This window comes from Pseudophryne corroboree, chromosome 3 (assembly GCF_028390025.1).
Source record: "Pseudophryne corroboree isolate aPseCor3 chromosome 3, aPseCor3.hap2, whole genome shotgun sequence".
Classification (NCBI taxonomy): Eukaryota; Metazoa; Chordata; class Amphibia; order Anura; family Myobatrachidae; genus Pseudophryne; species Pseudophryne corroboree.
The window spans coordinates 527,169,257-527,185,226 of NC_086446.1; the positions used below are offsets into that span (position 1 = coordinate 527,169,257).

The 15,970-nt window shown below is 40.0% G+C and overlaps 1 protein-coding gene across 1 annotated transcript; it reads left to right on the forward strand.

Moving 5' to 3' along the window:
* The first annotated feature begins 211 nt into the window (after nt 1–211).
* On the forward strand, nt 212–15,442 carry KCNJ2 (potassium inwardly rectifying channel subfamily J member 2). The gene is made up of 2 exons (XM_063961143.1): nt 212–386; nt 8,589–15,442. The coding sequence occupies exon 2, from the start codon at nt 8,807–8,809 to the stop codon at nt 10,082–10,084; it is 1,278 nt and encodes a 425-aa protein (XP_063817213.1). The 5' UTR covers nt 212–386; nt 8,589–8,806; the 3' UTR covers nt 10,085–15,442.
* The last annotated feature ends 528 nt before the right edge of the window (nt 15,443–15,970 follow it).

Here is a 15,970-nt window from a genome sequence, read left to right on the forward strand (position 1 = left end):
CAGTCTCGGTGCCCCCTCCTCAGTGCATTGGGTCTCATCTCATCTCTCTCCCTTCAGCTCCTTGCACTAAACTTCCCCTCAATGAGCTGCTGAAAGCTCTCACACAGCCCGACCCTCAGCTGTCAATCAAGCCACCCCCTGCATCCCGATTGGCCAAGAGCGGCACCAAGGGGCGTGCTGTGCCGGCTAGCTATTTAAAAGCACATGGCCGCTAAGAGATAGGCAGAGGATGTGAATGATCGCGCACAGAGCTATCCTAGGATTAGTGGGGCTGCAGAAAAAAACAACCTTTTTTATTTGGATTTGTCCTGATAATTTCATCTGCAAGCAGATGCCACTGGATCTTGTTCACCTTAAGCTTTAAGATGCACGTTCTTCTATAATAGGTAAGTCATTATAGTAATATATGCAGAACTGAATATTGATAGAAACCCATCATTACATGTAATGACTGCTCTTGGCATTTATCAATATGTGAATTGAGTGAGAGGTTATGTTGTGTACGCTGTCAGATAAGGTTAGGCTACGATGCCAGGATAATTGTGATCTGTGCACAGCTATAAATACAGGATCGCCCATGCAACAGTTGGGCAGAGGGCTAGGTCTGGGCGCAGCATCTGTTGCTCAGGAGACTTGCCTGCAGCAGCTGCTGGAACTTGCCGGTAGGACACAGTAGTTGGAATTTCTTAAAAGCAAAACGAATATCACGGCTGCTATCTCTGTTCTCTCCTCGCCTGTAAATGCTTTTCCAATTGGTCATCGCTCCACTTTCCAGAATGAGCATAGTCTGGACGTGATGAGGATCCAAGAGACTGAGGTTTGAAGCAAATAAGAAAGGGGAGCCTGGACTGTAATTGCATCATGTGTAGTGTCTGACAGCTGAGACAGTCACTGGACTGGGGAGCTTGCTGCTCTGGCCTGAGCAGATCCTGGGGTAACATGTGTGGGGTGGTGATGAAACTTGTCCTGATCATTTCAGCAACACGTTCACATAACTGCAGAACTGTGCTGACATCCAGCCTGTTATTCTGAGGTCATCGTCATAAATTCACTTCCAAAGCGATCTTATCGCCAGATCCCAGCTGTCACCGCCTGTTACAGAGCGGGTTAGGGCATATGTGTGACAGATGCCCAATTACATTTCATGATCATTTACTTGTATTTTAAACAACTGGTCATAAAGGGAGGTTATAGGAAAATGACCATGAAAATGTGCCCAGCACCCCCCCCCCCCCCCAATCATATAGGGGCATTTCTGTAGATCCGGCTTTCACCGAATCCCTGTAATTTATGTGTGCAATGACTGTGGATACATTGTTGAGCACAAAGTGTTCGCAATGTTTCTCCTAGAACTTTTTCCACCAGCACTGCCCAGTGCCCCCCCTCCACCTTCCTATCAGGCTGGTAAAGTGGCCTCTTCTGACTTGTGTAAGTGGCAGCACTTGCGGAATATACTGTAGGACTGATAGGACGTGTCGCCTCTGCTGCTTGTCACCACTAGAAAGTGGCATCAGGTACATATAGTTCTACCTGCCTGATCCAGCTACAGGTGTGTGTGTGCCTACTGCCCTCGCAGCACCGTGACTGCAGCAGCTGCGCTAATACTCAGCAGCCGGGTCGCAGGTGCCTCAGCCCCGGCACTGGAAATGATTGATCGGCAAAGCACGGCTCCTTCCTACGTGCTACACTCTACGGATGAGCGCAGTGAGGCTGTTTCCCACTGCAGGCTGCTTGCAGCAGGTAGACTGGAGACAGTGTGCACAGTAGCATCTACCCCCAGCGTAGCAACATGTAGAACAGTGTGAGTGGCGTCATTAAGGGAATTGTCTCCTCTCCCGGGACTCGGTAGCTGCAGCAGCAGCAGGTCTCTGGGATGCAGGATGGGCAGGGAGCAGCAGCGCTGCCCCCTTCATAGTAGTCAGTAGTACATGCCTGTTGGCAGTAGTGCCCGCAGTTTGCAGTGCAGACTGGCTGCGCTGCATAAATGACACTTACCAGCAGCACAGCCTCAGGTGGTTTCTCCCCTGCCTGAGGGACAGCCATGGAACTGTACTGTAACACACTTGCCTCTCATGTCAGTCTTTTTATCATTACACAAATATGGTGACTGCACATCAGTTCTCAGCTCAGGGATATTTCCTAATTTTCTTTATACTCACCAAAGGAACCATGGGGCAGATGTATTAATCCTGGAGAAGTGATAAAGCAGTGATAAGTGCAAGGTGATAACACACCAGCCAATCAGCTCCTAACTGACAATTTACATATTGGAGCTGATTGGCTGGGTCGTTATCACCTTGCACTTATCACTGCTTTATCACTTCTCCAGGATTAATACATCTGCCCCCATGTAACTTCTGTACCTGTACAACCTGATATATTGGTTCACTTTTACTGAGCAGGCTAATAAGGAGTGACAGGTTTTCTGTCTATCTATCTATCTATCTATCTATCTATCTATCTATCTATCTATCTATCTATCTATCTATCTATCTATCTATCTATCTATCTATCTAGTCATGGTGTGGCTTTATTTGTAAGGTTTAGCACCTGGTTACTGACCTATGTAATATGCCTATAGGGCAGCTATGATGTAAAACCAGAAATTCTTGTTTAAACAGACTGTCAGTGTCAGTGTCCCATGCTGTTTTAAGTCCATTTCCAACCCATTATAAACAATAAAACAGGAGCCCTGGTGAAAAGTAGTGGCTGTTATTTATTTCTGGGGCACCAAAGAGTGCTCAGAGTACAGTTGTGGACACAAAACGGAAGAGAATGGGTTCTTGGCCTGCATAGTATAGTTTATGGTTCTGGGAAGACATAATAAAATATTACTTTTTTTGTTTGTTTTTTTGCAAAACTGGGTGGGTATAGAATGGTATACAGTATTAGCAGAGACTGTAAGGACCACTGTCCTAAAACTATATGAATATAGGAAATTATATGATGTCTTTAAAGGAGAACAGGGAACAAATGGATTACATAAGATACAGTAAAAGCATACATGAGTTGCACTGAGTTGTTATCTTTGTCAGATGTAATGTCTGGAACCCAGTGTTTAAACCGCATCTGACTTTGTAGCGCATTTGTCCCATATACCGTAGCAAGCTTTATCCTTCCTTATAGAGCCAGGATGCAGTCACATCAGGGTCTATGGATTTTAATGTGTGTGTGTGTGTGTGTGTGTGTATATATATATATATATATATATATATATATATATATATATATATATATATATATTTATTTCCATAACATGAAGATTTTATAGCTTTAACTGCAGTTACAAAATGAGCAAACACCCACTCACCCGTGTTTGTATAGCTGCTAATTTGAATTGTAAATGTATATCTGGGACTTATCAATTACTCACCTATGGAAAACATGACAGGCCCACTATGGGCTGTGAGCTAAATTAATAGCAGGAGATGTTATTAATAGTAGGGTTGGCAAATTGTGGAATTCAAGCACATGCTTATTATTTTAGGAAGTCGGCAGTTTAGTCCCTCTTACTGCAGTCTTCATTCATTCTTTAGTTCAATTATAGGCACAAGAGGAGGGGAAACACATTTTAAATTACTTTCCGACAGGCTGGGTCTGCAAGAGGGCAGTGCTACAGAGCCGGAGAGAGTGTAGTTTTACAGATGTTGGGGATCATAGTATAAAAGTAAATGAGATATTGTAAAGAGGGATATCATATCGGGGAGAAGTTTGTAGCACAGGATAATCTGCTTTTGATTTTAATGAGAGACCAATAACATACTATTTTACATTTGTTGCTATTTCACATAAAAGTTAGTTACACCAGCACAGTATCCCAAAGGGGGTGGTGGAAGCTGTCTAATTCATTGGGTGATGTGTTTTTGTAGTTCCGTACATCACTTCTCATTCCAAATCCCCTTAAACCCAATTTTAACATGTTTATTTACTCAGACAATTAGTGTTTACCAGAAGGAAGTTGGAACTGGGAGAATTCTAGAGGATGTTAATTGAAAATAGTAAGCAATATGTACACAATAATCAGGAAAATATTAGCGCATAGGAAACCCATTGGACACCACTTGGGTGTGACATGTTCATATAATCATTTGGCAAATAATTGTGGCTCTGCAGACCAGTCTAAGGAGTACCGTAGATGTACTAAAGCTTTTAATAATGAAAAGTGTTACCCATAGTAACCATTCAGGTTCTAGCTGTCATTTCTCTATTGCATCCCAGAAACAGATGGACAGAATTTTTTTGGTTGCTATAGGCAACACCATTGCTTCTCATTCTCAGAAGCTTTAGTAAATCTGTTCCTAAATCCTAGGTTTATTAAACCCTCATCAAGCCTGGTACAGTGATCTTACATACAGTATAACACAGTTTTTGGGCTATCTCCTTTTGGGGTCTATTTCACTCCTCATTTTCTCAGCCTGTCAGTCATGTTTTGCCAGTCTGTTATATGGAATCAGTATGGATGACCGGCGCTTGGTCTGTCGGCATACCGGTATCCGTCTCCTGCCCCTTTCGGAGTTCCGGCATTGGGATTCAAACAGGTGTCGGGATTCAGGCATTGGTATTTCTGTTGCCGGGATCCCGATAGAGCACATATTCATCGCATCCCTGTTATATAATGATGTCTGAGAGCACATTTAAACATACAGTACAGTATGGGACACATCATAACTGCAGATAGCATGTCACTTGTTTGGTTTAAAGACTGTGTGATTCACAGTACACATTTGCATTGCTGAATAAGCACAGGTACAATACATGTAAAATATCCTGCCTGACTTATTTACATATTCAGTACACATGTGTAACCTTAATGTGCCAATCACAATTTACATCTTACAAATACAACTTATTACAGTTTGCAGAAGTATGAGTGCTTCAGTTACTGCATGGCCCATTGTCATTCCATGTGCTTCCACTATAGGTAGTTGCTTATTACAGTGTCGGGGAGGTTTGGTATAAATATTAATGATTTTATTACAGCATACTTTTTAGACGTGCTGGTATTATTCACATTTACTACAAATAGCGGATTGTTTCTGTTTATCTTTCTTCTTTTCCTGAAGTGTGCTGAAAGCCCATGTATTTAAGGGAGTAAAAGGTAGTACTACTATATTGTTATGTGGAATGGCTGTGATAGCCAGAGGAACCCCAAATCACATTCACAAATTGTATCTCTTTCATTTATACTACATATAATAGCTTATGCCAGTGGTTCTCAAACTGTGTGCCGTGGCACGAAGGGGTGCCTCAGAACACTTGCAGGGGTATCCTGGGTTGGTGGTGGAGGACCATTTCATATTATTTATGGTTAATGTAATTGGCAAAACCAGTGCTGGTGGTTGTAAACAATAAAATATGTGGACAAACGGTAGCAAATCTTGTCCCTCACCACAATTAGGATGACATATACACACAATTTACTTACTTTCATATTTCTTTCTAAATTTCTCGATAAGAAACCTTTGGCCCAGGGGTCCCATGAAAGAAATTGTCATACTCTAGGGTGCCGTGAGTCAAAAAGTTTGTGAACCACTGGCTTATGCTAAATGTGGAAGCGCTTGGGTTAAAAAAAGGACTTTAGAGCCACTTAATACAGCAATTATCCTTTTGCAGTTGATATTGTGTATACCAGTTTGTGAGATTTTCTAGAAGATGCTGTGGATAGGGAACACCTGGTACATCATATAATATATATTGTTTTTGTGCAGTGACTCTATTACATTTTAGCATTTGCTGTAGCAGGTTGCTAGGAAACTTTGATAATAAGCAAGATGCATTATATGGCGGAATGTACAATGTACACCCAAACATGAGGGTGTAGTATGGCTGACCGGCGGTCTCCTGACCGCCGGTCAGCTTACCGACGCCGGGATCCCGGCAGCATACCGACGCCGGGATCCCGGCGGGGAGGGGCGAGTGCAGCAAAACCCTTGCGGGCTCGCCACGCTGCGGGCTCGGTGGCGACCTGCGGTCGCCACGGGTTCTATACCCACTCTATGGGTGTCGTGGACACCCACGAGTGGAAATAGTCCCTGTTGGTCGGCATGCCGACCATCGGGATACTGAGCCGGCGGGATGGTGGAGGAGGTCATGTGACTGTCGGTCAGCAGACCGCCGGTCACATGAATACCACCCAAACATGATATAGCTATTGGACATGGTCATAATACACAGAGGGCTGGATAAAGCTAAGGAACTGGGTAGACAACGAGCCTATGGAAAATAAAAAATAAAATAAAATAAAAAAATAATAAATAAATATATATATATAAATATATTTTTTTTTAGGAAGCATTTTTGTTGGGTGTGTATCATAAGGTCAACCACTATTGGTCGACAGTGACTAGGTCGACACAGTCATTAGGTCGACATGAGTTTATATATTTTTTGTTTTGCTTTCTTCGTAAAGTGTTGGGAACCCCAATTAGTGCACCGTATCCGTTCGGGCAAGGAGCCTCGCTCTGCTACCGCTGCACTCGGCACAGGTTACTATTCCCAATCGTAGTCCACGTGGATCGTAAAGTATGAAAAAGTTTAATTTTTTTTTTTTTAAACAACTCATGTCGACCTTTTCATGTGTCGACCTTTGCCATGTCGACCTAGTGACCATGTTGACCTAATGCATCTCGATGTCGACCTAATGCATGTCGATCAATAGTGGTCGACCTAATGAGTGTCGACCTACGTGCTGTCGACCTAAAGACCGGATACCATTTCTGTTGTGGTCTATGGATGCACAGTTACAGACTCCCTAAAACATTCTGCTGTCTCCTATAGTAGAGTAGCTGGCACCTGACGTTTACATTATTTTGTAAAGTCTACATTAATATATAGATCCAATAAAGAATATTTAGTATAATGCAGAATGTAAACAAGTAATCTGAATTGTATCCAACACACAAAACAAGACTGGTGATGATACTATGCTGATAGGTATAGGAATTAAGAATACCCAGGAAGAACATGGAAATTGGGTCATTGTAGAAATATTTCCAGAGACTAAAATCCAAACTCTGGGACTGTTCTTGGAAGTTAAGGAAATTTGGCAGTTACAGTTCATGACTTCCAGAAAACTGGAATAGAAAATTGTCAGCAATAGAAGATGCTTTTTTATTTCCTTCTAATCGTATGCGTGAGAATGTACGTGGTGAATGAAATGTGACAGAGGTCATGTGAGAGACACTGCCATTCTTGGGGTCATCTTCTGGGTAATGACTCCCATAGGAAGCGGTGTACAGTTGGTGTATCACCAAGGATGCCTGCTGTGCAACAGAATACAATTCTGCAATCATATACAAGTTATCCCAAGTAGTAAGGAAGCATTGTTAACCATTTCTCTGCAAGATATTTCCATTACAATATCATTTGTCATCTACTGACATTCTAACTTTATCTCCGATAATCATTATGTATTTTTATATATTGACAAATAACTAACATGATGGGATAGATGTAAAATAAAATTATTTAGTTCTGCTGCTGTTGCGGCATTTATAAAAACTGTCATACAGGGTGACTAACGAAGCAGACAAAGCGATGCCAGAATATATGTAGGCTTTCTTAACAATCCACTTATATTGTGCCCAGAGACTTCTGGTAAAATTGGGCTACAAATTACATATGCATGCAAATACTCGTATTGCCAACAATTACTACTGGTATACTCACCATGCATTGCTAAAATATTGAAGCATGGATGTTAAGTTTTATAACTGGACCAGACCACTTGCTCTCTTAAGAAAAGTCATGTTCACAATATATTACCTGTATTTTGTTTAAGGAAAGTAATGTTTTGGGGGTATTGCTGAAAAACTATAGCTCCCAGATTGCTCTCTAATGAATTAGGCACTATGGGGGTCATTCCGAGTTGATCGTAGCCCTGCAAAATTTTGCAGGGCTACGATCATGACAATAGACATGCGGGGGGACCCCCAGAGGCGATGCTTTTGCACTTTAGGAGTAGCTCCCGACCAGCGCAGCTTTAGCGTGCTGGCCGGGAGCTACTCGTCGCTCCCCGGGCTGCAGCGGCTGCGTGTGAAGTCACGCAGCCGCTGCGGCCTGCCCCCCGCACGGTCCGGCCACACCTGCGTTGGCCGGACCGCGCCCCCATAACGGCGGCCAAACGCTGCTGTGCCGCCCCGTCCCGCCCAGTGACCGCCTCTGCCTGATCGACAGGAAAACAACGTCCTTAGGCCATCCGGCATGCGCCGGCACACTGTGGTGCCAGCGCATGCGCAATCCTGATCGCTGCCCTGCGATAAACTGCAGCGAGCGATCGGGTCGGAATGACCCCCAATGTACGTCTTTTTTATCACTGTAATATCCAAGTTAAATATATAGAATATTAATATTGTTAGATATGACATAAACATTGGTTTTATTGTAATGTGTGCTGTAAGAGGTCGTGGGATTTTTGTAATCTGTAGTTTATGGTTCAGTGTGGCTCTGTATACTTAAAGGTAGATTTAAGAGGAGATTGCATTAATGGACTTGTTTGCACTTGATCTTAACAGGAAGGAACATCAAGATGGAAGGCTTACATTACCACTTCCCTGTGTTTTGACATCAAATCTTTATTTTTCTTGCAGGAAATGACATCCACATGACAATGAGAGTCTGCTGACATCCCCTCAAATGCCAGAAGTCCTTCCTTGGTAGCACCAAGGTCCACAGAGACAAGAATCTCTTCATTATTTTTTTTCCCGTGAGTGTTCCCTGTGAGACTTCAAAACTGTTTCTCCAAAGAGTTTTGCAGAAACTAAGACTGTTTTCAAAAGCAGAAGCGCCGCAGTCCTCAACTGAAGTGATGGGCAGCGTGCGAACCAACCGTTACAGCGTTGTGTCTTCAGAAGAGGACGGAATGAAGCTGGCTACCATGGCAGTTGCCAATGGGTATGGAAATGGTAAAAGCAAAATCCATACCCGGCAACAGTGCCGGAGCAGATTTGTTAAGAAGGACGGGCACTGCAATGTTCAGTTCATTAATGTGAGTGAAAAGGGGCAGCGCTACTTATCTGATATCTTTACCACTTGTGTGGACATCCGTTGGCGATGGATGCTGGTCATCTTTTGCCTAGCTTTCATCCTCTCTTGGCTTTTCTTCGGCTGTGTCTTCTGGCTGATTGCTCTACTACACAATGATTTAGGTGCTCCAGAGAATCACAAATCGTGTGTCACAGAAGTCAGGAGTTTCACCGCAGCCTTCCTGTTCTCCATTGAAACACAGACAACAATTGGCTATGGATTCCGATGTGTCACAGATGAATGTCCCGTGGCAGTGTTCATGGTGGTTTTCCAATCTATTGTAGGGTGCATAATTGACGCCTTTATCATTGGTGCTGTTATGGCTAAAATGGCCAAGCCAAAAAAGAGAAATGAGACTCTAGTTTTCAGTGATACTGCGGTTATAGCAATGAGAGATGGGAAGTTGTGCTTGATGTGGAGAGTGGGCAATCTACGGAAGAGTCACCTTGTAGAAGCTCATGTACGAGCTCAGCTCCTAAAGTCTCGCATCACATCAGAAGGAGAGTACATCCCTCTAGATCAAATAGACATTAATGTTGGCTTTGACAGTGGTATTGACAGAATATTCTTAGTCTCACCCATCACTATTGTCCATGAAATTGATGAAGAAAGTCCTTTGTATGATCTAAGTAAACAGGACTTGGACAATTCTGACTTTGAAATAGTGGTGATACTGGAAGGCATGGTGGAAGCCACAGCAATGACCACTCAGTGTCGGAGCTCCTACCTTGCTAATGAAATATACTGGGGTCATCGCTATGAGCCTGTTCTTTTTGAGGAAAAGCATTACTATAAAGTAGACTATTCCCGTTTCCACAAAACATATGAAGTGCCCAACACACCACTTTGTAGTGCCAGGGACTTAGCAGAAAAGAAGTATATACTTTCAAATCCAAATACTTTTTGCTACGAGAATGAAGTATCACTCACAAGCAAAGAGGAGGAAGGCAGTGACAATGGGTTGCCAGATAGCATGAGCACGGACATGCATCCTGACATGGACCATCACAACCAGGTTTCCCTGGACCCTAGACCGCTAAGGCGAGAATCTGAAATATGACTGAAAAACTGCTACGTTCAGCTGGTAAAATTAGCTGGTCAGTGAGCATTGCTGAGCAGGGGCCCACTGCAGTTTTCAGATGTCGGTACTGTTGGACAGAGGTGAAATCAAGCCAGCACTCAAAGCTGACAGGAAAACAATTGCAAATATTAAAATGTGTAGGCTGTGGTGGTCTAAACTGGAACTTATAGACTATTGTTCCACGTCACTGGACAAGCCCTCACAATGCACTGTTATTGGTGACAATGGGCTGTGCAGGTTTGCTAAAGAAAATACTACAAAAGGAAGATGAGATATTGTAGATCCATCTCTTGGCCTCTTGTTCACACATATAAGTTAAGACCAGTTGTTTCTGGTGATACATGCAAAATAAAAGGACAGGCAGCTGGGATATTAAGACAAAGCACTAAATCTTGTTCGGTGTAACCAGAAGGCACATAATGTAAAATAAATTATGTATATTTTTATTTTGACAAAACTTGAACTTGCAGACAAGCTTGTTGAGTTTTCAACTTCTCTGTAATATTGGGAACAAGTCCATTTTTAATGGCATAACAATAGGCAAGTATCTGCCTTAAATTTTAAGCTGCTGCTATTTTCATACACCCCACCAATTCTGCTAAGGTGTTTTGTATTGTTTCAGTGTTTTAGCCGTATGAAGCATAATAGGCAACACAGCTTTATGCTGTTGGCCAATATATATATATATATATATATATATATATATATATATATATATATATATATATATATATATATAAGAAAAAGCCAAATCCAAACCTGCAATTAAACTATTTGCATATAAGTAGACATATATGTATATACACTTCATTCACTCAGGTGGGAGTAGTAACAGAAAAATAAATAACACTTTTAGACAGAGCTGCAATGCAGTCCTCATACAGCGAAATAGGAAAGAATATATTTTTATATTAAAAGAAAATAAAAAGATTATAAAAATGTTTAGAAAAAAACCCTATCTAATTATATACCAAAGATAATGCAGAAATTGTGTTCATGAAAAACTGCTTGTTGTATTTAGCAGTGTGTAGCTGCAAATAACTTGGTGAAGTAAGTAGCTACGGAGGAACGACTTGGTGTAAACCCCTGCTGCTACGTAATAACTCTTTATGGGAGGTTAGTCTTTGTGAGTAGAAAAGGAGAAAAACTTAGATGTTTTCTTGGGGGAGACCACGAAAAGCAAAAACCTCTCACATCTGCTCTTTCCTGTTAAGTAAGTAAAATCCAAGGTCAAGTGTGCTGGGGACATTCCAGATTTGTGGAAGTTGAATCAGCATATTTATTAACCCCTTAATCCAGTACAACAGAGTAGGCGGGGGAGTTAGAAATCTGCTGTATCCTGTTCAATTTAATCATTTTATTATTTTAAAGTGCACTGTGCAACCTGTTTTAGGATCTTCAGGGGGCACAGGGCATAACCTTTGTTTTGTTAAAAATACCAACTAAATGTCCTTGAGAGTGTCAGGAATGAGAAATAGCTGCTATGTATCATGTGGATGTTTGCAAAGTGCAGGGAGTTTATTTTTGGAGAAAGGGGAGAGGCGAAGGGTGGATTGATCTCGTATCAAAAAATACACAAAAATGTTGGAATAAAGAACCTCATTTGGAACTGATGGAACACATTGGAAAATATGATTATTTGGTGCAGATGACACTGTAAAGGAATCTCTAATAATTGTAAACACGGGAAAGTGAAATCTTTGATTCATTCCTTTAGTTTGGCAGGGAATTCTTTGGTATGAAGACCCATGTGTGAGCCATATTGACATTTTTCTCTGTGTGTCAGTTGAGAAGGGCAGCCGCTATTCCAGACTGCACACAGCTTTCACTTGCCATAATCAACCCCACTTAAATAGGAGAAAGGCACGATCAATACCACGCAGTCCTGAGCCAAAAATATGACAACATGATCTGTAAATAAGGTACTTTTGGACTGTGGTTAACTACTTAAAAGTAGCAAATGGCTCCAATTTGTATGATCATTTACTACTTTTGTCTGCACTCTCTCCGTTCTCACATAGCTCTCCAGCTGTTGTTGAACTATGAGTCACAGAGTATTACAACTTTTGTTCCCGGAACAACTGGATAGATAAAATGACCTACTGTAGCCCAGTCTAAAGTCATCCCTTTGAATACATCTAGCAGAAGATGCAATTAAAAGGGTGTGAGCTCCAAGCTTTAACTGTGTCTGTTAATGTATGCCATTAAAAATAACTTTGTCCTAATCTATGGTCTTTCGCACTAAAGCTTGTGAAGGTCACTTTGGCATTTGAGGAAGGTTCTGCAACAAGAAAGTAAATGTGTTTTAATATTGAATCTAGAACCCTAAATTTTAGCTCCTGTCCTCAGTGAATACTTGCAAGCCATATTGTTGCTATTCTCCTGTTTTAAGAAAAATGAGTTAAGCACTATAAGTTCTCATATACCTGCTTAAAGCCACAGATGACTATATTTGACAACCATTGAGCTTGAGCAGTTGATGTTAGAATTAAATTACAATTTTATCAGTAACATTTGATGGAAGTAATGCCTAAGATTGTCCCTATTTTGATGAGTTGACTTTATATTATTTTTTTTTTAAGCCCATTTCAAGACAGGATAATGGTATAATACTACTATAGAGACATGTTGCTGTAGGTATCATGGTAAAATACCAGTTTGGAGACATCTCAATAATGCAAGATTATTTTAAGCTACAACAGTGAAGGAACAAAGTCTAAACTCTATCTACCTGCTGCTAATTACATTGTTCAAAGGGAAGACAAAAGCAAAACCAAAGAGTATTTATGTGAAATGATACCCACCAAATTGGGTATAATTGTGTAGTAAAATGTTTCACCTTACAGTGACTTATAAACGCATATCTCTTCTCTGTGATGGCCATTTGGCTACTTTAGACCACCCAGATGCTATCAATTGCTTTCCAGCTAGTCTAGAAGTCCTGATGTAAGACTTAAAATTAGAAAGTGTTAAAGCACCAGTCACATCTTAATTGCATTTAATTAAAATACACTAAGCTAAATATAGTTGGTGTCATAAGAACTGCAGTTGCCATAGAAACCAGCTTGCAAACATTGGGCCTACTGTATAAAGCTAAATATTAGGTTCTAAACACGAGGACAGAATTTTTAATTTTCATCCGAGTGAAAGATGCTTGAGCTAGCTGGAAATTTGGTATTCATCTCATAGCGTACATTGCAGGATTATAGACCCTTGCAATGATGTTTCTTTGTACAATGGTTATCATAGTCACAGAGGAGAGACTTTAGTTTGTTTTAAATAAAAAGCACAGCTTTGATGCCCATAATTTTGTCCAAAGCAATTTAAGAATTACACAGTCTTATTCAGAAAGAACGAAACGCAGATCAGTCCAGAACTTGGAAGCGACTGCTATGCACTTTTAACTATTTCCATTTTTATCATTTGACTTTAGAATGATCCCTAGTTTGATCGCATAGAAAACATTACTCCATAATCTTTTCTTGTTGTTTTGAAGGAATATATATTTTTTATAATGTTAATCGACAATACCTGTATTTACAGCCAAATGTAAATATCAAATATGTAAAACAAAATGAAAAAAATAAATAAAAAACATGATATGCCAATAGAGGTATAAATAAAGTGCAGTGAATTCTGGGAAATGATGCCTAGAATTTAGATATCTACAAACCTCAAATGTCCCCAATGTTATGGGCATCTGTTATTTATTTAAGCATGGTCTTTTCAGTTGAAAGTGTTTTGTAGTCTCCACAGTTTTTAAAATGTTAGTAGCTTTTAATTTTTATGTTTTGTCGTGTTTTTTTTTTTTTTTTTTGTAGGTGGGGAGGGTTTGTTTTCTTGTTATTGTACAAAAACCCTTTGTCTTCACCCTGCAAATTTGCACTTATTCAGAGAGGAAATGAAACACACCTTTGATGACAGTAAAATGATAGAACACGCTTTTTTTTTTTAAATGTATGTAGTTGCAATAGTGACATTTTGATAACGGTTTCCTCGCATTAAAAAAAAAAAAAGCTGAACAAACAAATTTTATTATCTCCCTAAGCAAACAGTACACATCTGATTATATGAAAAGATGCTTAAAAGATTGCTGGTGTAGCACTGAGTCTGTGATTGGGAAAAGGACACAGTCATGCCATTTGGCTAATATGAAGAGAATGCTAACCTAGGAAGTGGGTTTAGAATGTAATAAATTCTGAGTGGTACATTTTTAAAATAGAATTAACTGGAAATAATAAATAACTAGTGGCCTTCCTTCCTTTATTAAAGTGCAATTCCCAACATCCTTTGTCTGCCAATATAAGGCACAGTGTTATGGGTCTTGAAGGGATAGTGATAAATGGATAGTGATAGCCACATATGTATATTTTTTTTCCTATAAGTGGACAAAGCCATGTTCCAAACTAACAATAGTGTACACTGCGTGGCACAGGTAATATCAGATAGCATCCAACATAAATTGCTGTAGCTAGTTAAGCTGGACATCTTTAAATGTGGGAGTTGTTATTATATGTTGTTACAAGACCTGTCTCTCCTTCCTGAAATACTTGAATTGGGACATTGAATGATGTCTTAACCAGAACACTGCATGTGAAGTAACAAAGGAAGTCCGTATTACAAATAGATATATATCCTTAGTGCTGGAGCACTTAAGTGCTAAAATACATGTCACTCTACATCTGTTGAAGCATTCATAGAGCAAGCTGTAGGGCTACCAGATGCCTTTGTGCCCATTTCACTTGTTGTTCAATCTTTTATGTAATCCTATAAAAAGACAGGAACTCTTTATAGGAAACATTGTGGTCTCTACTCTGCTAAGAGAGAAGGTAGGGAAAATTGGTGAACCCCAATCCTACAGATTATGGAATGCAAAGTGGTTAATTTATTATATTTATTAAACATGATCTGAATGGTGGTAGGATTTGAATAACGAAAAGGATGATTTTATCTATTTAATTTAGATTTCTACTTTAAGGTAAAGACAAAGGGTTTGAACATGCAATTTTCTTATCTCCTGTTTCATCTAGTGTAATATTTGGATAACTAAGTGATAAGATGTACTGTAATGTCTTTAAACTCTGGTTGTCCTAGGCTTGTTAAAGGTCAAAGGGCACCACCTTTAGCCAATCCTTTTTTGACGTTTGGTTTGCTGTTTCCATGTTGTTAACAGCATATGACAATCATTGTAAATAATTATCTTATTTCTGTTTGTAGCCTTTTTTATTGCATCAAAGTCTTCCTAAAATGTACTGCACAGATCCTTGATTGTACAGACTTTTTTATGAATATTATGTCTTATTTTATTATTTCTAAAATAAAATAAAATTTCAAGTACTTTTACTTTTCTTACTTATTTCTTGGATGAGGTTGGGGGTGGTGACGGTGTGTTAGGATGTGCTTAGAACAAGTAAGTGACCCTGTGCAATTCATTTTCTCTTTACAGACCTTGCATAAACGTTTGTTTGGCCTTGTCCCCAATGAGGCTCTATTATATTTCCACTACTAAACTATACGGCCACCTGTTTATCAGTATTTACTGTAGTTGATGTGATTGGAATCAATGTAGTTATGGAGTAAAGATATGTAATCTAATACAGAGTTAGTAACACCTTTTATAGAGCCCAAGGGAAGCTTTGCAATAGGAATATTATTATACCTTAATTGCTTAATATTTCCATCTGGTCATAACAAATGGAAAATAATAAAAGGTTAGTGTGCCTATTTATTGTTCTTAATTAAATGTTGTATAACATACAGTATACATATGTGTCTTTGAAGAGCTTCAATATACTGATTGTGTACACCCGATGCTTCTGCCCACATCTTATTGTGCCTGGTGTCTCTTCCCACAACACATATGCC